At 38.3% G+C, this 27,669-nt stretch overlaps 1 protein-coding gene across 7 annotated transcripts in view; it reads left to right on the forward strand.

The window, feature by feature from the left end:
- Positions 1-25,045, forward strand: part of FNDC3B (fibronectin type III domain containing 3B) — a 361,400-nt gene extending 336,355 nt beyond the window's left edge. For 6 of the 7 annotated variants that reach the window (XM_054550321.2, XM_009239511.4, XM_063721576.1 and 3 more), the window contains 3 exons: positions 2,671-2,837; positions 5,366-5,493; positions 21,516-25,045. In XM_054550321.2, the coding sequence (XP_054406296.1) occupies positions 2,671-2,837; positions 5,366-5,493; positions 21,516-21,827 (607 nt within the window). In that variant the 3' untranslated portion in view covers positions 21,828-25,045. 7 annotated transcript variants of the gene reach the window in all.
- The last annotated feature ends 2,624 nt before the right edge of the window (positions 25,046-27,669 follow it).

Below are 27,669 nucleotides of genomic sequence, written 5' to 3' on the forward strand. Positions count from 1 at the left end.
AAAAGAGCTCTTCTCCATGCTCCTCTCATCATTTCTTCCCATGCCCTTTTTTGGGGAAGGCAGGCCAGTCAAAGCAGTGATGGCTTTGATCAGAGCAACGAGCAGATCATGATTTATTATTGCCAGAGTGGACAGTGGGCTACATTAGAGGACTGCTTAGACGCATGCTTATTCTAGAAAAGGCTGAAGGAAGAAAGAACCACCCCTTTCCCTCCTCTTCTCAGCTCCCTTCTGCTGGGAGCACCAGGCTGCCAGTTGCCAAGTTCCTCTCCACGGGGAATTGCAGCTCCAAGGTGGCTTCCTGGAGCTGCCTAACTCCGCCTTCACTGAAAATAAGGTGATTGAACTGTAAAGCTGAAATCCTCTGTAGTCATGTCTCCTCCAGAGTCTTCAAGGTCACTCCCACTTTTTTCTAGACACAAATGGGGTCATTTTTGTATTTCTAATTAACACTGTCTCCAGACATAAATAAAATTTTAAATTTCTCATTACTATCAGCTGTTTCCACTATGTTTTTCATAAATTGGAATGCAATTTTAAACAGTTAATAAAATGCTCCAGTACAAGAGCAAAACAAAAAGTTAAAGGAACACAATAGTCTAGAAACAGAAGATTTTGATGTATTTGAAAACTGATACGTATGTTATCTGTTCTATTTAGATTACAAACTTAGAGTAATGAATTTGCTTCAGTAAATTTCTTTGTGACTGTGAGTGCTATTGCTTACATTATAATTGGGTCTGGGTTCAAATATATATTGAACTTATTTTCCAAAAGAAATACTCTCCTTAGAGTGTGGCATGGCAGGAAAGCATACTGTTCCTAGTAGTCCTCTCCAAACTCCTTTAAAAACTGAGCTTTATGGCAAATTTGTAATGAAGATGTAACACTTTCACTTCTTAAAGCATGACTTCAATTTGTGATATAATTAAGGGCAATTACTCCTGTTAGAGATTGTAGACTAGGTTAGGCTGAGTTAATAAATAGCTGTTTGGCTCTGGCATCAGCAAGGATGTCTTCATTAGGGTAGTAATATGTCAAGAGTGCTAAATAGGTTGCCATGGTATTTGTGGGTTTCAGCCTGGACTCTGGCTTTCCCTGAAATTAAAAATGTTCAGCCTTTAATAAAAGGCACTTCCTTACACAGCAAAGCAGACAGCACACAAATAGGTGAAATGACCAGGGCTCAGGAACTTGATTGCAGAGGCTGATGAATACACACGTGGATATTTTAAAGTAAGCATTAACTCTGGCAGGCTTTGTTAAAAAAAGAAAAAAAGAAAGAAAAGAAAATGTTTTAGATCTGTATCTCTTCATTTTTCCATCCATTCATCCATCCAGAGGGACTGTTCTCCAGCATGTGGAAAAGCTGCTGCTCTGCTTCAGAAAACCTTGCCCGCACTCAGGACCAGCTAACGCACAGGGATTAGGTCTTATTCATCTTTCAAATCCACAGAGCCTAGCACACAGCAGATGTTCAAGAAGTGTTTGCTAAATGAATACATAAATTCTGCTTACCCCTAGGCCAAATTGGCCCAAGAGTTAGACATTTTGGATTATGATTTTGTTAGTGGCCGACTTCCAGTATCTGAAGACAGTGGATTGTCCTCAGATGCTGTGACGAAGCCCTGGAAATGTAGAATCCATTGGCCTGTCTGTCTAGGAACAAGGCATTGTGGTTCAATTAACTTATGTAGTAGTTCTCAGAGTGTCCACTGGACCAGCAGGATTCAAATACTGAATCTACTAAAGATCCTGGATGACTTATGGGAAGTTATGTTATTTCCAAAATTTTACAGTTAAACTATATTTTTTAAAAAGATGACAGCATACTGTAGTTCTCAAATATGTTTTTACTGTGAAAACGTTGTTTTCAAGACCCTGGGGGAAAACACCTAAAACATAAGGCCTTGTTTGCTTATCTTTGTGCCTGTTACGCTTAACGTTTCATGGAAATCTTAATTAGCAGAGAAGTGTGAAATAGTTCTGGATCTGATGGGGGAAGGAGCCAAAAGCTGCCAGTCCAAACTGTCCAGCCCACCTGTGCTGTTTGTCTGTGATTTTGATGAACCTGATGGATGATTCTGAACACAGCATTTTTTTTTTTCTTTTTACATGTTTTCCCAACGAATCATAATCCTAAATGTCTCCTTAGCAGTTGAGGAATGGGGCTTTGAAAGCTCTTGGTAAGATCGATAAAAGTTAAAATTAAAAGCATTTCTGGCCAAACCTCAGTTATTTGCAAAATTTGGCTAAAGAGGACATCTTATTTCTCAGGTGTCCTGTTAACATTAACTTCATTGCCTAGTACATAGTAGAAGATTAGTTTACACTACCAGACTATAGATATTAGCATTATGAAAAATTTGAAAATTCTGTTTTTTATTAGTAAATAAAACATGAGCAACTGATGTTTCTAGAATCTAGATCCTAATTAAAGGAGTCTCATTCCAGTCTTTATATGTGCTTAAGTTTATGTTTTTCTTTTATAAAAACATACATTTAGACATTAAGCTTAACCCTAATGTAGCAACTGGCTGATTATTAATTCAGAATGTATGGAAAGCGTTTACCAAGCTGGCCTAATCTACTCCACTAGTTTGCATCATAATTAATTTCTTATCATTAGTAGAAGTTCAGATGGCTAATTGATTCTGCTCCTTCTTCTAGGTTTATTTCAATCTATAGAGGACCCAGCCACACCTACAAGGTCCAGAGACTGACAGAATTCACATGCTACTCCTTCAGAATCCAGGCAGCAAGCGAGGCTGGAGAAGGGCCCTTCTCAGAAACCTATACCTTCAGCACAACCAAAAGTGTCCCCCCCACCATCAAAGGTGTGTAGACTATGTATTCTTTCATGCTCTCTTGTGAGAGTAAGGAACTGTTGGGACTTATAGAAAGAAGCTCTTTTCTGATGTTAAATATAATGTCAGCAAGATAGAATCAAAAGAACATTCTAAAGAAGATTGAGCAATGGGTTGTCTGGGGGAAATGAGAGACCTTGAAAGGAAAGGGCCTACTAATGACTTTTCTCTGTATGTATGCATGTTTATCAAAAATAATGGTTAGAAATAAGGGTTAAATTCCTGGTGCTGCAGCCCTTAAGACAGTTTACCAAGGAAGGCGTCAGACTCCCCTTTCCTAGACGTTCAGAGAAGCAGAGGTTGGCATTCATCTTTCAGTGACTTTGGTGCCTAGAGACTGACTTAGGCAACTTCAGCAGCCTTTCTCTTTTGGCGCACAGCTCTTGGTGTGGAGCGCTGCCTTTGGAAAACTGTAGCAGTGATCTGCTCTAATCTCCTGGGGTACTTATCTTGAAGTTTCTTCAAGGATGACTACTTTCCTACTCTGGCCCCTTAATGGGATCAGGTACTGCAGAAGTTGTGAGAGCCCCACGTATCCAGATCTTCCCCATATCTCTCGAGGCTAGTGAAGAAAAGACACTCTGCCTGGACCCTCCTTCCACCAGGTCTGCTGAGCCCTCAGCCTCTTATCTAGCCACAGAGCTATGCCTGACTGCGGCTGACTTGCAAGGCAGGAAATAGCAATAGGAGCCATAGCATGCTCAGCCTGTCCACCCAGCCACTCATGGACTCCTTAGGCCCTGCCTCATCTCCTGCAAATACTGTGGTTCTTGTGGAGGTCCCCGCAGCTTGTCTTTTAGGGGACAAACAGCACAAGTGGCTTATCCAGCTATTGCTCAAAATAACCCTAAGGCTGACAGATAGCGGGGTAAGTACAACCTGCACAAAAGATCCTTGCATATGTGTTTGACTCTCTACTGCCACATGAAGGAGGTGTGTCAGCTACAACCAGGGCACAAAGTCAATTATAGGAACTTTCCAGGACCTGGGTCAGGATTTGGCTTGGATTCTATGAACCTCATAGCTCCTTTCAGGATTAGTTTAGGATAAATACCTTCCTCCTGCTTCCCTGCCCTGCAGACTCTTTGGCAGACCCTTCTTTATGTGACTAAGACATGAGTATGAATGTGCATACACATGCACAGCCTTGCCAGGTCACTTTGGCAGTAAATGCCCTGGCCCTTTGGTGCAGCTTTGCCTTTCAGTTATAACACAAAAAATGTCTGAGCACACTGTGGCTGCTTTGGTTTATTAGTACCAAGGAAGGGTGGCCACATTTATCAATTATCTCACTTCAGGGGTCTTTCTAGTATGAAGGAGTACTATCTTTGCCTCTCAAAGTGATTCTTGGTGGGGATTCATTTTACAAAAAATACAATGGCACATTGATAGTGCTTGCATCTCCCGGCCTTTCTACTTCAGAAGGTCAGTTTTCCTACTCTGACACATGATCAGGTTGTCTTCCTCTCACTCTTAGATTCAGGAAATTACTGTCTTAGCTGGAGGACAGTTTAATCTGATAGGCTTCCTTATTTAGTTTTTTCATAAAATGCTTGGAATTTTGGCCAAGTATTTCCAGCATAGGCTCCTTTTCTTCTTCTTCTTTTTTTTTTTTTTTTAAGGAAAGCATTGTTTTTCTGAAACAATATCACACAGAATTGCAAGTAGAAACAACTGTCTCTAAAGAATTAGTTGCATGTAATTAGGGATTAAAGTATAAGGGGGTTCAGACAGGAGATATACATTCTAGTTACAAAATAGGAAAGTGTCATATTGAATCAAGCTGTAGAGATAGAAGTTATGAAAATATTTTTTAAATCTAGAATATTTTAAGTGCCTTACTACAGACTAATATAATTTAGCTTTAAATGAGAATGAGGAGTTCAGGAGGTGAACAATAAAATATATATAAATATAATTTAATTTTTAAAGGCTTTCAATGCTGCCCATTCCCCAGGATTGTTCTCACATGTCACCTGCTCCTCAAACTTTCCTTAGACCTTCACCCAATATGCTCTTTTCCTCCCCTGGAAATTCCCAACGTTTTGTTTGTACCTCTCATTTTTATTCTCTGATGTTTCTTTTTGTATGCATCTCATACCTTGCTCTCCCCTTCCTTCAACTAAATCTTAAGTTTCTTGAAAACAGGGTTTACCTTGCCTGTTTTTGCATCTTCCAGAATACCTAGGACAGGGCCTAAGCCATATAGGATGCTCAATTGCCATGGGAGAAAAAAAGATGTGATCCACATCAAGCTGTTATTAATGGGATAATGGGCAAAGGATTTTTCATCGATGGCTTTTTAGTCATGGAGTAACTTCTCCGTGCCTAAAGGGCACCCTGCTGGTTTTATGAGAGGCTGGGCAAATAAACTCCTGTCTCAGGGCAAACACAGGCACAATCTTGCTGTCTCTGGGTTCTCACTAATAGTGCCAAAGTGTTGACTATTAACATGATACTTTGAATTTTGAGCTTGGATGTGTGGATTTGTATTTCAGCACCTCGAGTAACACAGTTAGAAGGAAATTCATGTGAAATTTTATGGGAGACGGTACCATCAATGAAAGGTGACCCTGTTAACTACATATTGCAGGTATTGGTTGGAAGAGAATCTGAGTACAAACAGGTAAGAACCAGTGTGCATGGCACATGTGCAACTGAGAGTATGGCTGGCTCCATGCCTCTGTGAATGACTCAGTGAACTATGTTTTTCTTAAAATCAGTGAAAGAAACTGCCTAACTTGTACTTATTACATAATTCTTCAGAGTGGGTGAAGCCTAGTTTGTATTTCATTTTATATATGGTGGTATTCATCTTCAGTTTTCAGTTCTGAAGCGTATGCTTGTCTTAAAGAGTTGTAAATTGTTTATTTGTATTTGACATTGATGGTGAGGTTTGCAAGTATCAAAGTCAGTATGTAATTGAAAACTAAAGTGCCTGTGATTTTACTATAGAGGGGAAGTAGTTAAAAAAAAACTTTTTTTATTGTTGTTAGTATTGATCTTTTTTTTTTTTATTATTATACTTTAAGTTCTGGGATACATGTGTAGAATATGCAGATTTGTTACACAGGTATACATGTGCCATGGTAGTTTGCTGCGCCCATCAACCTGTCATCTACATTAGGTATTTCTCCTAATGCTATCCCTCCTCTTGCCCCCCACCCCGACAGGCCCCAGCGTGTGATATTCCCCTCCCTGTGCCCATATGTTCTCATTGTCCAACTCCCACTTATGAGTGAGAGCATGAGGTGTTTGGTTTTCTGTTCCTGTGTCAGTTTGCCAAGAATGATGGTTTCCAGCTTCATCCATGTCCCTGCAAAGGACATGAACTCATTCTTTTTTATGGCTGCATAGTATTCCATGGTCTATATGTGCCACATTTTCTTTATCCAGTCTAATATTGATGGGCATTTGGGTTGGTTCCAAGTCTTTGCTATTGTGAATAGTGCTGCAATAAACATACATGTGCATGTGTCTTTATAGTAGAAGAATTTATAATCCTTTGGGTATATACCCAGTAATGGGATTGCTGGGTCAAATGGTGTTTCTGGTTTTAGATCCTTGAGGAATTGCCACACTGTCTTCCACAATGGTTGAACTAATTTACACTCCCACCAACAGTGTAAAAATGTTCCTATTTCTCCACATCCTCTCCAGCATCTGTTGTTTCCTGACTTTTTAATGATTGCCATTCTAACTGGTATGAGATGATATCTCATAGTGGTTTTGATTTGCATTTCTCTAATGAGAAGTGATGATGAGCTTTTTTTCATATGTTTGTGGGCCGCATAAATGTCTTCTTTTGAGAAGTGTCTGTTCATATCCTTCGTCCACTTTTTGATGGGGTTGTTTTTTTCTTGTAAATTTGTGTAAGGTCCTTGTAGGTGCTAGATATTAGCTCTTTGTCAGATGGATAGATTGCAAAATTTTTCTCCCATTCTGAAGGTTGCCTGTTCACTCTGATGATAGTTTCTTTTGCTGTGCAGAAGCTCTTTAGTTTAATTAGATTGCATTTGTCAATTTTGGCTTTTGTTGCCATTGCTTTTGGTGTTTTAGTCATGAAGTCTTTACCCATGCCTATGTTCTGAATGGTATTGCCTAGGTTTTCTTCTACGGTTTTTATGGTTTTAGGTCTTACGTTTAAATCTTTAATCCTCTTGAGTTAATTTTTGTATAAGGGGTAAGGAAGGGGTCCACTTTCAGTTTTCCGCATATAGCTAGCCAGTTTTTCCAACAACATTTATTAAATAGGGAATCCTTTCCCCATTTCTTGTTTTTGTCAGGTGTGTCAAAGATCAGATAGTTGTAGATGTGTGGTGGTATTTCTGAGCCCTCTGTTATGTTCCATTGGTCTATATATCTGTTTTGGTACCAGTACTATGCTGTTTTGGTTACTGTAGCCTTGTAATATAGTTTGAAGTCAGGTAGCATGATGCCTCCAGCTTTGTTCTTTTGGCTTAGGATTGTCTTGGCTATACCTGCTCTTTTTTGGTTCCATATGAAACTTAAAGTAGTTTTTTTCTAATTCTGTGAAGAAAGTCAGTGGTAACTTGATGGGAATAGCATTGAATCTATAAATTACTTTGGGCAGTATGGCCATTTTCATGATATTGATTCTTCCTATCCATGAGCATGGAATGTTTTTCCATTTGTTTGTGTCCTCTCTTATTTCCTTGAGCAGTGGTTGTAGTTCTCCCTGAAGAGGTCCTTCACAGCCCTTGTAAGTTGTATTCCTAGGTATTTTATTCTCTTTGTAGCAATTGTGAATGGGAGTTTGCTGATGATTTGGCCGTTTGTCTATTATTGGTGTATAGGAATGCTTGTGATTTTTGCACATCGATTTGGTATCCTGAGACTTTGCTGAAGTTGCTTATCAAGTTAAGGAGTTTTTGGGCTGAGATGATGGGGTTTTCTAAATATATAATCATGTCATCGAGGAGAGGTAGTCTTAACCTAACTACTGAAGCCTACATTCTGTCTACCTTTTTTGTAGAAGTAATGGAAGGTTAAGGGAGATGATGCATAGGCCCTGGAGGCCTGTGATTCAGAAGCTCTAAGTCATGCATGTCACCTTTTAATGTCAAAGGAATCACCCGGGAATCTGTTAAAATGCAGATTCTGACCTGGTAGGTCTTGGGTGGAGATTCACCCTCCCAGGTGACACTGACATTGCTGGTCCATGGACCATAATTTGAGTAGCAAGGCTCTGTAAATCACATAATAAACCCACATAAGAGAGAATGCATTTGGAATATAGCCAGATAAGAAATTAGTTTTATCGTGTTTCATAGCCCTTGTTGATTAATTCTTCCAAAGAAGAATCAGATCAATGACTCTGAAGGATTTAGATACTCTATAGGCTTTCATAATAGTCACTAGAACTTATTTTTGTCAAATCAGGATATAATATTATGTATTCCATTAGGAAAGCTGAGGTGCATTCTTCATCAGCACTTTTAATAGGGGCATTCATTTATATCAAACATAAAGATGAAAATAAATGCCACCTGTTCTCTGAAACACTAGCATAATTTATAAAAAACTTCATTCAGTTCCAAATACACAAGTAGAAAATCATTTGATTCAGAGTTTCTGTTAAATTTCTCATTGGTGTTTGCTATATGATAATAAAGAATATTGGCAAAAAAATGTGTTTTTAAAAAAAGGTAATTTTGGACATTTTGCTGTACTTTGTTAATATATCAGATAAAAGATTTAATTGTTTTAAACAAAAAACTTTATCCTAAATATGACATCTACCAGTGTTGATTAACATCAGCAGATGACATCACCAAAGTTTCCATCATTCCTCTTAAATAAGAACAAAGACATTATGGTTCCTTTTATTTTTGAATCTCATTTTATACGATATATTCCATTTCAGAGTAAATAACTTACATGCGTAATTGTTTCATTTTACCAGAAAGATATGATTGGTTTCGGGGTCTTAGCTCAAATAGAGAGCAGAGAATTTATTCTGTTCCATAGCAATGTGAAAATGGTTAAAATATGAGGTGTTAAGAAATTTTACAACATATCATTTGACACTTAACAATAATTCATTTCCCAGCAGTACATTGATCACACATTTGTCATGGTATTGTAAAAATCTTTTATTTTACGTGCCGTGCTTTTCCACCTGCCCTTGGAAAAATGTTCTGCTTCCCAAAGCACAGTGACTGCTGTTTCCTATTGAAAAAGGCAGCATTATTTGCTTGATACCTATACACATCAGGCATTGCCAAACTATAGGTGAATCTATTCAGTAATTTAGATTTTATTGGCAGATGATCTGTTTTGAATCTGTTGTCTGTTTAATGTTATATATTTAGACCCATGGCCATATAAATGCTAATATACTAATGCATAATCATATGTATGCCACAGCCTATTTTTCTTATTATAAACAGTTATAAACAGTGTTTCTTGTTGTAAACAGGTGAAAACACACAGTACTGCATGGCAGGTTCAGTAGATGAGGCTTAGCATTCTCCACATGCCCATTTGCTTCCTGCATTTACCAAGAAATGATTAAGGAGAGTAGTGGTACATGAAAAGCCACAGTTGAGTCAGGGACAGTTTGTACTGGTTTCTTTTTTTTTTTTTTGGCTTCTCGCTATTCAGCAAACATTAACTTAAACATGATGTTTTAGTACTTCATTCATTTTTCTGGACGTGAGCTAGGGAATGAAACATATTTATGTGTGCAGAACAATTGTTGAAATAATTATAGTTCAAGGATAACAGGCACTGGCTTTGAATTCATAGAGGCAAAGCAAAAGAAAATGAGAGGTAATTACTGCTGTACATCCACCACAGCGGAGCTACAGGCTCACTGTGTATACCTCAATTATAGCACTAATCAGAGAGGACCCACTAATACATGGGCTTGTGTTATTCATTTTTATTTTTCCAGTACTGGCACGTAGTTTGACACTCAGTAAATGTTTCCTGCATGCGTGAAATACACAGCTTCAAAGCACCAGGGTTATTTATACCTGCAGTGGTGACAAGAGTAAACTTCAGCATAGAAAGAAAAAAATCACCCCTAATAGGATAATATCCTTTTCCCCCAAGCTCTTTTTTCTTTTTTTGGACAGAGTCTCACTCTGTCGCCCAGGCTGGAGCACAGTGGCGTGATCTCGGCTCACTGCAAGGTCTGCTTCCCGGGTTCATGCCATTCTCCTGCCTCAGCCTCCCAAGTAGCTGGGACTACAGGCACCCGCCACCACACCTGGCTAATTTTTTGTATTTTGGGTAAAGACGGGGTTTCACCGTGTTAGCCAGGATGGTCTCAATCTCCTGACCTGGTGATCCACCCACCTCGGCCTCCCAAAGTGCTGGGATTACAGGCGTGAGCCACCACGCCCAGCCCTTCCCCCAAGCTCATTTTTATAGGCAACATATGACAAGTGCCATGGCCTTTTCTGATGTTTTGCTTGAAGCGTCAACTCTAACTTTGCCTTGGTTCTAGGTGATTCGCTTTCTGTTGTTCAGGTGTCACGATGTGGGGCAAGCAGCTGATTTTAATTATTAAACAATCTATTAACTTGAAGTATTAAATTATTATTCACAATTTTACTCTTCATTAGATTGCATGCACATTTGGTTTGCCTTTTGCCATTTAATAAATATTCGAAGCACAGCTTTTTTTCCAGGAAGCTTAAAACTTCTTTTCAAATAGGCTTAACTGTAAAGTATTCTTTAAAAGAATGAAAATTATGTCTATATACATGTGACTTCTTATTTTGTACAAGATATAGCATAGACAGTTTCATGCATAATAAGAAGTAAAGCAAAACAATTCATATTCATATTCCTGTTCAGGCAGCCATAACTTTTCTAAGAAGTATTTAATATAAGCATTGAAGACAAGGAAAGGATCAACAAATTGTGAGAAATTATTACCTATTGGCAGTCAAAATTTATGAAAAATTACTGAAATTCTTGGTGCTCAGATTTGTTGCATAAAGAAAACCTCTGGGCTGTGCACGGTGGCTCACGCCTGTAATCCCAGCACTTTGGGAGGCCGAGACGGGCGGATCACGAGGTCAGGAGATCGAGACCATCCTGGCTAACACGGTGAAACCCTGTCTCTACTAAAAATACAAAAAATTAGCCAGGCGTGTTGGCGGGCACCTGTAGTCCCAGCTACTTGGGAGGCTGAGGCAGAATGGCGTGAACCCAGAAGCAGAGCTTGAAGTGAGCTGAGATCGTGCCACTGCACTCCAGCCTGGGGGACAGAGCGAGACTCTGTCTCAAAAAAAGGAAAAAAAAAAAAAAAAAAAAGAAAAAGGAAAACCTCTGAAGTGTCTAGAGGTCTATAAAGCTCCACATTTAATTTCATGGTATTTCTGTATCAATATATGTTTATCTTGTATCATTTTTAGAATATAGTATCAAGGCATGCATTGATTCTACATGGTATCACAAAGAGTACCACAAGGAAAGATCTTCTCTTGACCAAACTATTTTAAAGTCTTGGAGCCTGCAACACATCCTGGCTGGAGCCTCTTTTTTTTTGAGATGGAGTCTCGCTCTGTCGCCCAGGCTGGAGTACAGTGGCATGATCTCAGCTCACTGCGACCTCTACCTCCCGGGTTCAAGTGATTCTCTTGTCTCAGCTTCCCAAGTAGATGGGATTAAAGGCGCCTGCCACCATGCCAGGCTAATTTTTGTATTTTTAGTACAGATGGGATTTCACCATGTTAGCCAGGCTGGTCTTGAACTCCTGACCTCAAGTGATCCACCTGCTTCAGCCTCCCAAAATGCTAGGATTACAGGCATTAGCCACCACACCCAGGGGCTAATTTATTTTTGTATTTTTAGTGGAGATGGGTTTTCACCATGTTGGCCAGGCTGGTCTCAAACTCCTGACCTCAAGTGATCCACCCACCTCAACCTCCCAAAGTGCAGGGATTACAGGCGTGAGCCACCATGCCTGTCCCCTTCATCATGTTTTTTTAAATGACTTTCAACTCATTTCTCTAATACAGAAATTAAACAATGAGGCTATGACTGTCTCATAGGACAGTTGTTTTATTTCTGCATGAAGAAAGGGTCAAATTTAGAACAAAGTAAAAATAGATCAAGACAGACCTCTTTAAAAACCATCATTTATTTTACTGATTCTTAGGGTTTTTTTTAGTTTTATAGGTTCATTTAAGTATCTGAAGGCCATGACCCCTTATATCAGAAAAATTCCCATACATGTACCCATACCTCTACTAAAAATTTCATGTAAAATGAACTGATAGTCACTTTCATGGAGTCCAGGTAGAGGACCCCTGGTTTATTGAGAAACTGTCAGGTGTTTTACATTGTGAGGGATTCCTGGCATAGTCAGTACTCTTAAGAGTTTATAGACCCATTGGATGAAAACCCCCAGGAAGCAGTTCAGTAACAGTACCCTTGCCTGTCATCTTTGGCTCAAGGACAAAGTTATCTGCCCAACATTATGCCCTCAATAGAGGAGGCCTGCAGGTTAGCACATTTCCCCTTGAGCCTGGTAGGCATAGTAGGGGAGACACGGGGACAAGTCTCCCTCCCATAGTCATGTAATTCTGAAGGAATTAATTCACCTAGCTGAGTCTTGACTTTCTCATTGTAACTCTAACTCAGGTGGTTACTGTGAGCATTAGATCATTCAGTCGTGAGAAGGAGCTGTACAGATGATAACATGGTGCAATTATATCTCCCCTTCAGTTCTTGGGAGGGGTGACATTAGTAAAGAGATGAAGGTAAGCCTCCAGCAGCCGAGCACACACTGTTCTCACCACCCTTCCCAAAAAGCTCCCTGTTATTTACAGGATTTCAACTATGCAGCATGTTATTTTGAATTAAGGGTTATGGATTCTTCATTTCAGTTGTCTGGGTATTACTTTAAATCCTCTCATTTGGAATAAACATGTCAAGATTATTTTAAAATATATCGTTCATCAAATCAAGAACAGAAATAGTCTTTGTAAAAATAATAATGTTTCTATACTTATTACAATATTATGATTGGTTACTTCAATAAAAAAAATCTCAAATGGAGCCGTGCCGTTTAAATTGGATTGAGTCAAGAGGAAAAGCCCATAATGGTGCCTTTGTCAAAATGAATGAAAACAAAGGGACACAAGGCGTGGCCTGCTGCCCTGATGTGCAGAGCTGCACAATCCTGGGGGAGCCACAGCTGTATGGCAGGCCTGGCGACATGGTGATTTTTGTGACATCATTAGTTCCTAAGTACTGTGGGTTGTAAGTGTCCGTGGCCATGTCTGGACACCAAGCCAGCATCATGGGGCTCCCCTTCCGTTGATTTCTGCAAGTCCTATATTTGTAGGCCCCAAGGGTCCCTGGCACCAAGCATTTGTCCTGGAGTGTTGCACATGATTTCTGCAAGGGGGGCAGGGAAAGTATAGTCAAGTAGCAATATAATATATCATGTTGACATTCCTTAGATGCCTACCGCATGCCAAGCCCCATCCTAGACGGTTGCTACATGTTATCCCACTTAATCAGTAATCCCATAATCACACGAGACTGTTATCTTCATGTGGGGGGTGGGGGATGTTTCTCTTCTACAGAAGGATGTCACCTTCAAGGGACAGGTATTACAAAGATGTTGAATTAATTTTCAATTATTTGGGCTTCTTAATTGTATCTGGGCTTTTGGATCTCATATTTTAGTTTTAAAACCCCATCAGTTTATAGTTAATAACATAGGTTTACAAGTGTAATAACTCAAAAATTTATTTCATTTAGTTGTATAAAATATGATTGGCTTATTCCACATGCAACCGTTTAGTTAAAGAAATTGAGACATTACATTTCATTTTAAAGCTCATCTTTGTTACTTTCTTTGAACCTGAAAATCCTTAATCTGTTACTCTAAAAAAATCTTCACTGAGATATGACTGGCCTAACCACACTGGTCTATGTGAATTTGCTGACTTTTAAGGACATTATAGTCAGAGCCAAGGTAGACAAGCTGTGAAGTATGTGTGCTCTCACATTTACATATTTATACAACTAGAAGAGTATTTGCAAAGTTTTAATATTTGGATCACTTCAAAAACTGTTAGAACGTATTAGAAAACGATTAAAACATATTAGAAAAACATTCACGTGTGGGGGGTGGCTCACGCCTGTAGTAATCCCAGCACTGGGAGGCTGAGGCGGGTGGATCACAAGGTCAGGAGATTGAGACCATCCTGGCTAACACAGTGAAACCCCGTCTCTACTAAAAATACAAAAAAAAAAAATAGCTGGGCATAGTGGCGGGCGCCTGTAGTCCCAGCTACTCGGGAGGCTGAGGCAGGAGAATGGCGTGAACCCGGGAGGTGGAGCTTGCAGTGAGCCAAGATCACACCACTGCACTGCAGCCTGGGTGAGAGCGAGACTCGGTCTCAAAACAAAAAGGAAAAACTATTCACGTGCATAAAATATACTAGAAACTACATATTTTCTACCAATAGACTCCATTTTTTGCTGCACCTATACCAAACTGTCTCTTGCCCCTGTGGTCTGTGTGTGCATCTTAATGCTTACTGTTCACATTTACTTGTTAGTTTCTCTTTTCAAACACTGTGGTATCAGAATATCTACTCTTTGAGTAATTGAGGGTTCTAATTAGAGAACATTCGCTGAGCATCTACTTTGTTCAAGCCATTGTGCTGGTTGCTGTGGAGATATGGAAATAATAGAACACTGTCTCACTCAATGTATTTATCTTAAATGTAAAAAAGATAATGTTAACATTGTGTTGGCAAGGCTTGTGAAAGAGGGAAGCTGTTCCAATTAAAATAACAAGAATAGCTAAAAGAGATTAGACGTTCGTTAAGAAAGTTCCCTTCAGTTAACTATTTATATTATTTTACTATGCTTTTTGCCTAATGGTACAAGAAAAATAGGACTCCTTTATTTTTAAAATACATTTTCAGATATCTTCCACTCTACAAAGTTAAAATTGGGAAGTTTTGTTAAAATTAATATATGAAGTCTTTGTTCAAGAGTCTCTAAACTGGGTTTCTGGGAAATTAAATATACGTTTGGGCCCACTGTTTTTTTTTTTTAAATTTTACCAGGGTTTGTCTTGAACTCCTAACCTCAAATGATCCTCCCGCTGAGCCCACTTTTTAAAAGGGATGTAGCCATGCAAATTCTGGAAACTGTAGAAATAATTAAAATAGATATAAATATACATTTATATTCACTTTCCAGAAGTCTTTAAAACATTTGTGGGGATAGGTTGTTAAGTGGTTTTCTACAGTGATGTCATTGTTTTATGGCAGAAATTAAGAGGCCACATCACAAAAATACTGTCCAGGTCTTTGCTTGGCACAAACTGAGCAGGGAGCTGCTTTCAATAACATCATAAAAGATAGTGTTTTCCTTTATGGAGCAGCAGGAGCCATGGTGGGATGATTTAGAAGGTGTTTCATGGAAATACCAGAGAGTTAGCAGCGAGATATGGGAAGACAAAGTCAGAGGCCATGAAACCTGGACCCAGTGTCACACTGTAGTCATTAGAAGAGGAGTAAAGTGGAGGACAGTAATGGAACAGGCAGAGCTGGGGCAATTTCAGTGGTGAGGGTCGGTGTTTGATTTGGAAGTGGAGTCTCATCTGGGATCCACCACTCCCTTTATTTGCTAAGAGACTTTAAGAAATTAACAGCCTCTCCGAGCCTTAGTTTCTTCATATCTAAAATGAAAGTAATGGTATTCACCTGACAGCATAATTAAGACAATTAAACTCAATAAAGTAGACATACCCTCCAGCATATTCCTTTTGCAAAGCATTTTCCACATCCATTTTCTCGACTGATCCTCAACCTCCTTTGGAGTAGTGTTGCTATTAGGTACTGGTTCTAGCTCCATGTTAAAGATGAGAAAACTAAGGCACAAAACTGTTACTTCCCTGAGATCACAGACCTAGTAAGTGGCAGAGCAAGGACTTAGACTGAAATCCTGATTCCAGTTTCTGTGCTTGAGAAAAGTCTGCTTAATGCTTCCTAGTGCCAAGTCACACCAGCCAGGCCCAGCTCCCAGGATTGCACAGAGAAAAAGAACTCTTAATGACTACATTATTTGACCCTTTGATAAGGGTAAACAAATATTTCAATAGGTGTCACCTGCAAAAGAATCAATGAAAGAGGTATATCAGAAAACCTTGCTTAGATGTCAGCTTTTCTCCAACTTGATAAACATCCCAACATTAACTTATCACCACCATAGAGTGTCAGAATAAATTGTATACCTGTGACTTTGAAGATAGGGAAACCAAAGCCCAGATGGCAAATGTGAAAGGACTTGCTTTATCAAACTGGTGTAGTCCCAGAAGTTGCAAATCATCCCCTTCATGAACGGTTTCCAAGAAAAGCATTCTATACTTAAGAAATCATCGTCTTCAAGAACAGTTTCCAGGAAAAGCATTCTATACTTAAGAAATTAAATCTAAATTAAGAAAATAAAGAACACTCACAACTAAAAGCTATCTTTAAAGGAAAAAAAATGGCTATTGTTTTCCTGAGACCTCTTACATGTTGGGAAATAACTTACAGGGAGGCAGTTTCCTTGTGGTGTAGTCTGAACTCTTGAATAGCTGGCTGTGTATGGATTGGGGCAGTCACCGTAACAGTGGGCTCATCTTAAAACGTTCATTTAGATTCATTATTGGAACTGTGAGCAGTGAGAAAGGAATGGTCTCTCAGGACCTCAAGGGGTTTGCTTACAGCTCTTCTTAGTTGCTCCAGCCTAGCTATTTGTAACTCAAACAGCTAAGACACATGCCACAATTTTAAGAAACAAGATAACTCACCAGGAGGAATGTGCTTAAAGTCTTATAAAAAGAATAACAAAAGCAAGATAAATCTGGAAAAGTATAAGTAGTAAACAGAATTGGTTGTCTGGAGTTTAGTCACTAAGCAAAAATATAATAAGATGCTTGAAGTAAAGTTTGAAAATGAGGGAGGAATCTCTTTAAAAGGGCAACTACCAGGTGAACATTGGAAGCCTGGCCTCTGTTCCAAACCATAAGATCCTTTTTTTGTCTTTCAACTTGGAGCCAACACTAAATTCATGTCCAGTGCACTTGTATTCACTAATGGAATGTCCTGTTTCTTGGTGGAAGTTTACACACTGGGCTTTAGAAACACATAGAGACATTTGTAGATTCCCGCTAACTGAATAGGTGGCAAGTGTTTTAGGCAAAGTTGAGTTTGTTGGAAATTCACTTCTAGGGTATTTGTATTAATGGATAGAATTATTAGGATTGAATTTGCCAATAAAAAGACAAAGTAACTGAATGAATTTTTTCTTTTTTTTTTTTTTTTCAGACAGAGTGTCGCTCTGTCACCCGGGCTGGAGTGCAATGGCACAATCTCGGCTCACTACAACCTCCACCTCCCATATCCAAGCAGTTCTCCTGCCTGTATCCTGTATCTGGGATTACAGGCATATGCCACCCCACCCAGCTAATTTTTGTATTTTTAGTAGAGATGAGGTTTCACCATGTTGGTCAGGCTGGTCTTGAACTCCTGACCTCAGGTGATCCACCCATCTTGGCCTCCCAAAGTGCTGGGATTACAGGCATGAGCCACCATACCCAGCCATGAATTTTTTTTTAAGACCCAACAGTACGCTGCCTACAAGAGTCACCTCACTTTTAAGGACACCCATAGACTGAAAGTGAAAGGTTGGAAAAAGATACTCCATGCAAATAGAAACCAAAAGAAAGCAGGGATAGCTAAACTTACATCAGACAAAATAGACTTTAAGTCAGATACTGTAAAAAGAGACATTATATGATGATAAGAGCATCAGTTCATCAAGAGGATATAACAGTTATATATTCACCCAACATTGAGACACCTAAATACATAAAATATTGAAGGATCTGAAGGGAGGGATAAATTGCAATACAATAATAGTAGGAGACTTTAATACTCTACAGATAATCCAGACAGAAAATTAATAAACATTGGACTTGAACAATATTGTAGACCAAATAGACCTACCTGACGTTTCATCCAACAGCAACTGTATACACATCCTTCTCAAGCATACATGGAACATTCTCCAGGATAGATCAAATGTTAGGGCACAACACAAGCCTCAGCAAATTTTAGAAGCCTGAAATTATATCAAGTATCTTTTCAGACCACAGTGTTAAGAAACTAGAAATCAATGCCAGAAGGAATTTTGGAAAATTCACAAATACATGGAAATAAAAAACGTACTTCTGAACAACAAATGGGTCAATGAAGAAATTAAATGGAAATTAAAAAATATTTTGAGGCAAATGGAAACACAGCTTATTAAAATGTATGGGATACGGCCAGGCGCAGTGGCTCACACCTGTAATCCCAGCACTTTGGGAGGCTGAGGCAAGCAGATCATGAGGTCAAGAGATCGAGACCATCCTGGCTAACAGGGTGAAACCCCTTCTCTACTAAAAATACAAAAAATTAGCCGGGTGTCGTGGCGGGTGCCTGTAGTCCCAGCTACTCGGGAGACTGAGGCAGGAGAACGACGTGAACCCAGGAGGCAGAGCTTGTAGTGAGCCAAGATCATGCCACTGCAGTCCAGCCTGGGTGACAGTGACACTCCGTCTAAAAAAAAAAAAGATACAGTACAAGCAGTTCTAAAAGCAAAGTTTAAAGCAATAAACACCTACGTCAGAAAGGAACAGAGATCCCAACCTAACATTATACCTCACGGAACTTGGGGGAGGGAGAAACTAAGCCCAAAGTTAGCAGAAGGAAGGAAATAAGATGAAAACAGAAATAATGAAGGAGACTAGAAAAACAGTACAAAGATCAACAAAAGTAAGAGTTGTTTTTCTGAAAAGATGAAATCAACAAATCTTTAGCTAAACCAAGAAGACGCAAAATCAGAAAAAAAGATTACAGCAGATACCCCAGAAATAAACAGGAACATTTGAGACTATTAGGAACAAATATATGCCAACAAATTGGATAACCTAGAAGAAATGGATAAATTTCTAGATATATGCAACTTATCAAGACTGAAGAAATAGAAAATCTAACAGACCAATGGGTAAGGAGATGAAATCAATAAGTTTTCCATCAAAGAAAACCCTAGGACCTGATGGCTTCATGACTGAACTCTACCAAATATTTAAAGAACTAATACCAATCCTTCTCAGATTCTTTCAAAAAAGTAAATGAGGAGGGAATACTTCCAGACTCTTTTTTGCAAAGCCAGCATTATCCTCATATCAAAGGCAGGCAAGGCCGTTACAAAAAATAATAATAATAAATTACAGGCCAATATCCTTTATGAACATAGATGTAAAAATCCCCAGTATAATGCTAGCAGACCCAATTCAACAACACATTAAAGGATCATCCACCATGATCAAGTAGGATTTATCCCTGGGACGCAAGGATGATTCAGCATACCCAAATCGACAAATGTGATCAAATGTGATACATCATTAACAGAATGAAGACCAAAAACCATATCATTATCTCATTAGATGCAAAGGAAGTGTTTGACAAAATTGACAAGTTTATTGCTGGGTTATTTTTCAGTTCTAAATAGCAATAGTAATAATAGCTAACTCCTACTGTGCACTAACTTCATACCAGGTGTGTTTTAAGCACTTCACAGGTAATTAACTCAGTACTACTCAGGTAGAGTTCCGTTAATTTTATTTTCTTTTTTAATTATCAGCCAAATCTCTTATTGATTTGGTTTCATTTCTGCTGTTTTTTTCTGTCTGTCCATTGACTCTAAGCCATACATTTTTATGCAATTTTAATCTGATTATCATTTCCTCTTAAGTTTTTTGAGGATTGGTTTCATTTTGCTAGAAGAACCTTGTGAGACCTTCTTCCTCCATTCCCCTTCAAAGACTCTTGTTAGTTTCAGTCAAGCAAAATGTGATAATGTCTAAGTAAACTGGTCATTTTCAAGTTTCTGTAACAGTAAGCCTCTTGATGATTATATTAATGTTAACAAATAGGAAGAAAACATCCCAGATTCTTAATAGAAGAAATCAGGTTTGTCATACAGAGATGAAAACTCAAGACAGACCACCAAATTATTTAAATGTTAATTTGTGATAAAGTGGGCTACATCCAAAAAAAATTCCTCAAGAAAACAAGTAGGCATGCCACAAAACTGGGAGAAAATATTCTCAACACATATATCTGGCTAAGGACTTAGATCCAGATCACATAACAAGGCCCTGCAAATTAATAAAAGTCAAGCAAATTGCAAATTAAAGATAGGCAAAAGACTTGTACATACTATTCACAGAAGAAGGTACATGAACAACCAGTAAGCACGTGAAAAGATGCACAGCATCTTTAAGCATCACAGAAATGCAGTCACGGTACCATTTGCACCCTCTAAGATAGCTAAAATAGAAAAGACTGACGATCAGTGTTGAAGAGGATGTGGTGCAACTCAGACTCTCATGCTATTAATGGGAGTGCAAAGGGATACAATCTCTTGAGAAAACTGTTTCTTGTGAAGTTAACTACAGAACTGCTCTGTGACCCAGCACTTCCTTGTATTTACCCAGAAAAATAAGTTCTCAAAATTTGAACAAAAACATTCATAACATTCTTATTAATAGCATTTTTATTATATGAAACCTCCAAACTGGAAATAACCCGAATGTCCATCGAAAAGAAAATGGAGGAATTGAGGTATAGTTATAAGGAACTACTACTGAATAGCTCGATAACATGAGTGAATCTCATAGGCGCAAGGGAGTGTGTTCTGCGTGATTCCATTCATATGAACTCCTAGTACAAGCAAAATTAATTACAGAATTAGAAGTCATTATAGTGTCTACCTCTTGGGGTGGAGGTGGGATATCTTGAGGGGATGCGTTTGTAGTGTATCCAATTGTCAAAAATTCATCCTGTTGGAAAATTTACATTTTGTTTGCTCAGTTTTTAATTGTTTCCATTTTAAAATGTTAACTTTGTTCTTGGGACCAAAAACATAGACCTATTTCTATTATGACATCTTCTGATTTATAGTCTAAATCAGGGGTCCCCAACCCCCGGGCCGGGTACCAGTACTGGAGAGTGGCCTGTTAGGAACCAGGCCGCACAGCAGGAAGTGATTGGCAAGCAGGAACATTACTGCCTGAGCTCTGCCTCCTGTCAGAGTAAGGTGTTAGATTCCCACAGAAGCATGAACCCTATTGTGAACTGTGTATACAAGGGATCTAGGTTGTGCGCTCCTTATGCAGATCTAACACCTGATGACCTGAGGTGGAACAATTTCATTTCGAAACTACCCCTGTCCGTGGAAAACTTGTCCTCCACAAAACCAGTCCCTGGTGCCCAGGAGGTTGGGGACCACTGACCTAAATTATTAAAATTTAGCGAGATGCATCTTTACTACTTAAAATGTCAGCTGCATTTCTAGTCAGTGCCTTATCTCCTGTCAAAGTTCGAGTCATTGGATTTTATATTGTTTCATTCAAAGTGTGTTGGAATACCCTTTTTATGGTTGGAATACAGATTGAGAGAAATACATTTTTATATCATTTTTGTTATAAGAGTGAATGTGAATATAAACCAAAAGTGAATGGACTGAATCTAAACCAAGATTATTCTAGAGACAACAGTGTTGCTATAAATTAATTCACTAGGACTCTTTATTTTCCTGAAGGTGTACAAGGGAGAAGAAGCCACATTCCAAATCTCAGGCCTCCAGACCAACACAGACTACAGGTTCCGCGTATGTGCGTGTCGTCGCTGTTTAGACACCTCTCAGGAGCTAAGCGGAGCCTTCAGCCCCTCTGCGGCTTTTGTATTACAACGAAGTGAGGTCATGCTTACAGGGGACATGGGGAGCTTAGATGATCCCAAAATGAAGAGCATGATGCCTACTGATGAACAGTTTGCAGCCATCATTGTGCTTGGCTTTGCAACTTTGTCCATTTTATTTGCCTTTATATTACAGTACTTCTTAATGAAGTAAACCCAACAAAACTAGAGGTATGAATTAATGCTACACATTTTAATACACACATTTATTCAGATACTCCCCTTTTTAAAGCCCTTTTGTTTTTTGATTTATGTACTCTGTTTTACAGATTTAGCTAGAAAAAAAATGTCAGTGTTTTGGTGCACCTTTTTGAAATGCAAAACTAGGAAGAGGTTAAACTGGATTTTTTTTTTTTTTTAAAGAAAAAAAAAAAAGAAGAAAAGCATACCAGATACCAAAAGCTAGCTTTCTTATGTTTTCCTTTAAATTTTCAGATTTATCTTCATTCTGTTTTCACTGATGTCTTTGCAAGCCTTTAATTTTTTTTTTGTTACAGTTTAGTAATTTATATTCACCAGTCACTTCTTATGTCTTGAACATCTGTATCTGTAAACATGAATCACCGTGTGTGTACTTACAGGGCTAGGATTTCAGTGTTGTCAGAGTATTACCACATAGCAACAGCAACATACAGAAGATATGTTCACTCAGATAAGACTGCCCTAAACAACCATTTTGTCACTCAGTTATTTAACTGTGTTTAGCTCATTTAAATCAAAATGTGTACTTTAATCTAAAATGTTTTAATAATCTGTATTTCTTATAATTTTAACACTATGAGCTGCCTGTATAAGAAATCAAGTAACCAGAATGCACCTATAAATTATGGAGCATTGTAGATTTTACCACATCAATTCATAGCAGTAACTTTAAGAGGGCATTGTGCAATAGTTAGTTGTTTTCTTGTTCAGCTGTTTTAAAGGCTGCTTTAACTTGTTTGTTTGTCTTTGTATATAACTACTTCTAATCTAATCACTAGAGTTATTATATTCTGTTATGTTTGACCAGAATTACATGACAAGAACTGGTGACAGTTTAGTGCCTCTGCCCATTGTCCATGATTTACACTAATTGTGAGCAGTCTTCTTATGTGTCAGCTCATTATTTTTGAAACATTTGCCTTTAGGCTGTTCTTTGAGGTATCAATGAAGTGATTGAATTTCAATACCTTAATTCAGTGCACACAATGCTAATGTAACAGCAGATGAAAATTGATAAAAACCAAAAGAGAGTCATCTAAATTTGTAGTTCCTATTTCTGTGGGTTTGCCTGGCCATGGTTGGAGAGGGAATGGTGTTTGATGGTAAACACAGGGTGTTTGGGGATCAAGGAGCCTAGATTCTCTCCCTGGATCTGTCACTAACTTGCTGCGTGACCTGAACACGTCACTTTACCTCTCTGTGCCTCAGTTTTCCCATGCATGAAAAATAAAATAAAATAAAATGGGGATTCTAATGTTTGTAAGTGCTTTGAGATCTTTGACCAACAGGTGCTATTGGAGTGCAAAGTGTTACTCTTACGTGTTTATTTTGAGTCATGAGATAATCAATTTTAACCCAAAGTCATTGGATTATTTATATGAAGTCCATAATGTTCGAGTACCTCAGGGACATTTAAGAGTTGGAGGTGCAAATATATTCCAAAAGGGTGCAACAGACACAGTGTATCCCCCTGCTTCTGTTTTTGTATATTTTTGCTACTTGGTTTTTCTTGATCATAGCTATTTTGTGCTTGATCTTTATTGTCTAAGATGCAGTATCCTGTACTAGCTTATAATATTCCCATACCAAAGTCATGGGGAAACCAACATTATTTTGTTTTTGGTTTATTTATACTATATTCTGCATACAGTACTTTAAATGCCAATTACAGTGCAATCTTTATTTATTGTAAAATTTTTTAAATGTACTTATGTACTAATTTTCCCTTGTAGCATGTTATATTTTTGTGTTTTATACTTTTGTAATTTTAGGTCAGTCTTGTTCCTTGGCAACATCTGTAGTATTATTAATCTTTTGACATTTTCTTATGTTTTTAAAAAGATGCTCTAGTGCATTAAATGCCAAAAAAAAAAAAAATCCATTATCAGTGATTGAAACGTTTACATGTACCCAAAAACCATAATCATCTCTTGGAAGAAAATGCTGAGATCAATGAATTATTCTGTGTGCCTATATTGATGTAGTGAGTACTAGAGAGTTCTGTATTTTATTATTGACTATAATAATTAGTTTAATTAGCTTTGCAAACTGATGGCATCAAGGTAAATATATTTTTGCCAAAGTTCTGGCCTTCCAAAACTCACCCCCCTATTTAAATGTGTGCTATGACCCACTATGACGCAGCATCTGCATTTTCTAAAAAATTCCATGCAGGTGTTTTGGGGAGAGGTATTTTTTAAGCAATGAAAATTCAACTGAGTACAAAGCCCCCCTCTGCGGGGGTTGGGGAAGTCTCTTTTTTGAAACACTTCAGAACTGCTGCTATAAAGAAATTCTCTGAATTGGTTGAATTTTTTTTAAGTAAATAGTACTTTAGGCCAAAATTTATATGAATATTTGATCTTCTTGAGATTTTCATACTATCATTTAACCACCAGGAAGCTGAAGTGTGTGAAATACAAAGCTGACAGCACTTTATTTTATTGCTCTCCATTATTTGGTATTCATTATATTCCTTCAGTCAGAAAATTATTACTCTCTATGGCACTGTTTTCTATCACAAATATGTATATGTGATATTGATATATAACTCTATATATTGCCATTACACACGAACAATAAAATAAAGTGTTCTGTTAACCTGATCTCTTTGCCCTTTTGCAATGTGAGGAGTGAATGAGTGGCCTTCTGATGCTCTGACTCTTCTCTGTATGTCAAACTCATCCCTGGCACAAGAAATTCCAGTCATGTGAAGCAAACTGCCCTTTGTCCTCAAAGAAATTGTTGAAAAAGAAAACTTTTTAAAGAGATTTTTTGCATATTCTCTGCCTTGTTCTTATCAACTTGAAATGCTGGCATTTTCTAACCTTGTTTTGTTGGCTACAATAATTCAGTATTCATGTCAAAATTGAGAAGTGCCCTAATTGAATGTGTTTGAATGTTATCCTTGCACAATTCTTTAAATTGAAAGATAAAATGTTTTACCTCACTGTTGGACATACATTCCAAGCTTTTCAACTCTAGGAGAAAAAGAAAATCATGTTTTCCTGTATTGTAAATTTTAGACTATTTCATATACATTGTATTAAAACTGCCATATCAATTTTAATGTATAGATTTTGCAAATACTATGCTATATGTAATACCTAACTGTATCTGTAGTGTATATGTAATATATTTATGCCCAATAAATGTTTTAATTCTTTCTGACTTAAGTAGGGTTTTTCTGCCATGACTAGGATTGCTTTTGTTGTTGTTGTTTCTTTTTTTTTTTTTTTTTTTTTTGAGACGGAGTCTTGCTCTGTCGCCAGGCTGGAGTGCAGTGGCGCGATCTCAGCTCACTGCAACCTCCACCTCCCAGGTTCAAGTGATTCCCCTGCCTCAGCCTCCCAAGTAGCTGGGGATTACAGGCACTCACCACCATGCCCGGCTAATTTTTTTAATTTTAGTAGAGACGGGGTTTCACCATGTTGGCCAAGATGGTCTCAACCTGACCTCGTGATCTGCTCGCCTCAGCCTCCCAAAGTGCTGGGATTACAGGTGTGAACCACTGCACCCAGCCTTATTCTTCCCTTTTAAATACTTAAAGCACGTTCAGACAAGTTGAAAATTCACGTATTTTTGGAGGCCAGGCAGGTGGCCTTCCGCAGAGGCAGCTCAGCTCTTGTGACCAAGGCCTTGGAGCACTGTGAGCCACAATCACATATGTCCATGTTTCAAAAGAAGCTAAAAATCCAGATTTCCTCCATGGGCCAACTAAAAGGTGATTGTGGACTATACTGGCTGCCAGTTTAATCCTTTATCAGAGTCTCTGTGGATAATGTACCTTGCTGCCTAATACTTCATCTGTCTACCAAAACTCAGAAGTCCAGATCTCCCTCTGTTCACCTGGCACACTGGGTGCTTCCTCTCCCCTGACAAACTCTAGAGTGTTCATGTTCTTTCCTGCAGGTCTCATTCAACAACAACAACAACAGCAATAAAACACAGTGTTCCTGCTATGGCCATGGTTTTGTGATTTTAGATTGTCTTAGTAGGAATTCCCACTATCTCTTTTATTTTTCAGGAAAATGGGTAAAAAAACTATAACTTTATTGAACCTCACTTATATGAAGCATGGTAATTATTCTGGGCAAAGATGACAGATTGAGCACATCAAATTTTGAATGCTCCTGACACCACTAAAAATAAAGGATTTTTTATTTTTTTGAGTCACAACTCAACCCTCAAGACTAGGAAGAAAGAGGAGTTACTGGCACCAGAATTTTGGAAATATGATCAACAAAACAATTCTAATTTGGCAGAGGAGAAAATGAGCATCAATGTTTTTATTCTCAATGCAGGATACCCTAAAGGCTCAAAAATTGACAGCAACATATCCCTTTGAAGTGATAGTGAAGAGAGAGAGGAGGCTAAAATGGTATTGGTTGGAAGCTGTTTAAAATGCAGTTAGATCAATAAAATCCCTCCCCCTTTTTTTTTCAGCTGGACAAAAATGTCCCTCCTCCCCACCCACCTTCATCACTCTTGCAGAAGCCTAGAGGTTTATCCTCAGGAGAAGGTTCAAATAGAAAGTCCCTGGACTGGGAGACTATCCACAGTTGAGAATGAAGGCACCATATCAAAAACAAATTAGTGAACATAGGCATATGGAAGAACATTACAAAGAGCCTCATGGGCTGGGAACAACAACAACAACAAAAATCTAAAAATCTAAAAATCTTCAATGAAATGGTTCAGCCAGAGCACTCTTGGGTAGTACTTTTCAACCTGTACATGAGTATCACCTAGGGAGCTTTTCAAAATTCTCATACCCTACACCAATAAAATGAGTATTACAGAGGCATCAGTATTTTTTAATGCTCCCCAGGTGATTTCACTGTGTATAGGAAATTGAGAACCTTTGCTGAAAAGTGAAACTCTCAGTCAGCAATCCCCTATGAGCTTTTTAATCTTTCATCTTAACTAAGGATAACCTGATATCTGATGAAAGGGTCTAACATGGATGAAAAGCCCAAACCCAACAACTTGGAAGAATCAGAGACTACACAGAGAAGAAGCTTCAAAAACCTGTCATATCTCCAGAGAGACGAGAAACAAAAGGGCATCTGTAGAATAAAGATAGACTACTATAGAAAAGGAACTGTTAACAAGAAAATGTTCTTGGAAATTAAACATTCAGTAGCGTGGTTGGAAGCTGAAATTTAGCAAATAACCTGAAAAATTGAGAAAAAAAGAAAGGAAAAGATTAGGATCAGACCAGGACCATTCAATATCCAAGTAATAGAAACTCCAGAAAGAACAGAGAAAATGGAAGAGAGGAAATCATTAAACACCTGAGTTTCTAGAATAATAGGGTATGGGGGCACACAACACAATGGATGAAAATAGGACTTGTACTAAGGCTCGCCATCTTGAAGTTTCAAAACACTAGAGAACCTCCCCAGCCTGAAAAGCTGGTCACATAGAAGGATTGGGAATCAAGAGTGGCATTAGACATAAGCAGTTGCTTCAAGATTTTGAAAGAAATATAATAGATTTCTCGCCTGCCTACTCTCAATCAAGTGTAAGTTACCATGAAGACATTTTTAAATTGGAAACTCTCGCAAGTTTGCCTCTCATGCACCTTTTCTCAGGAAGCTACTAGAGGATAAGCTTTCCCATATAAGTGAATAAATCAAAGAACTATCTATGAGATTCTGTTTCCAGTGCTTTTTATTTAGGTCAGAAGTTGGCTCTCTGACCCTATGCCACAAAAGGATTTATGCAACTGTCACGTTCTTACCCTTTCCCCATCCCCAATTGACCTGAGTGCACACATACATTTCCCTAAA

The sequence above is a fragment of the Pongo abelii genome, chromosome 2, assembly GCF_028885655.2.
Source record: "Pongo abelii isolate AG06213 chromosome 2, NHGRI_mPonAbe1-v2.0_pri, whole genome shotgun sequence".
Lineage (NCBI taxonomy): Eukaryota > Metazoa > Chordata > Mammalia > Primates > Hominidae > Pongo > Pongo abelii.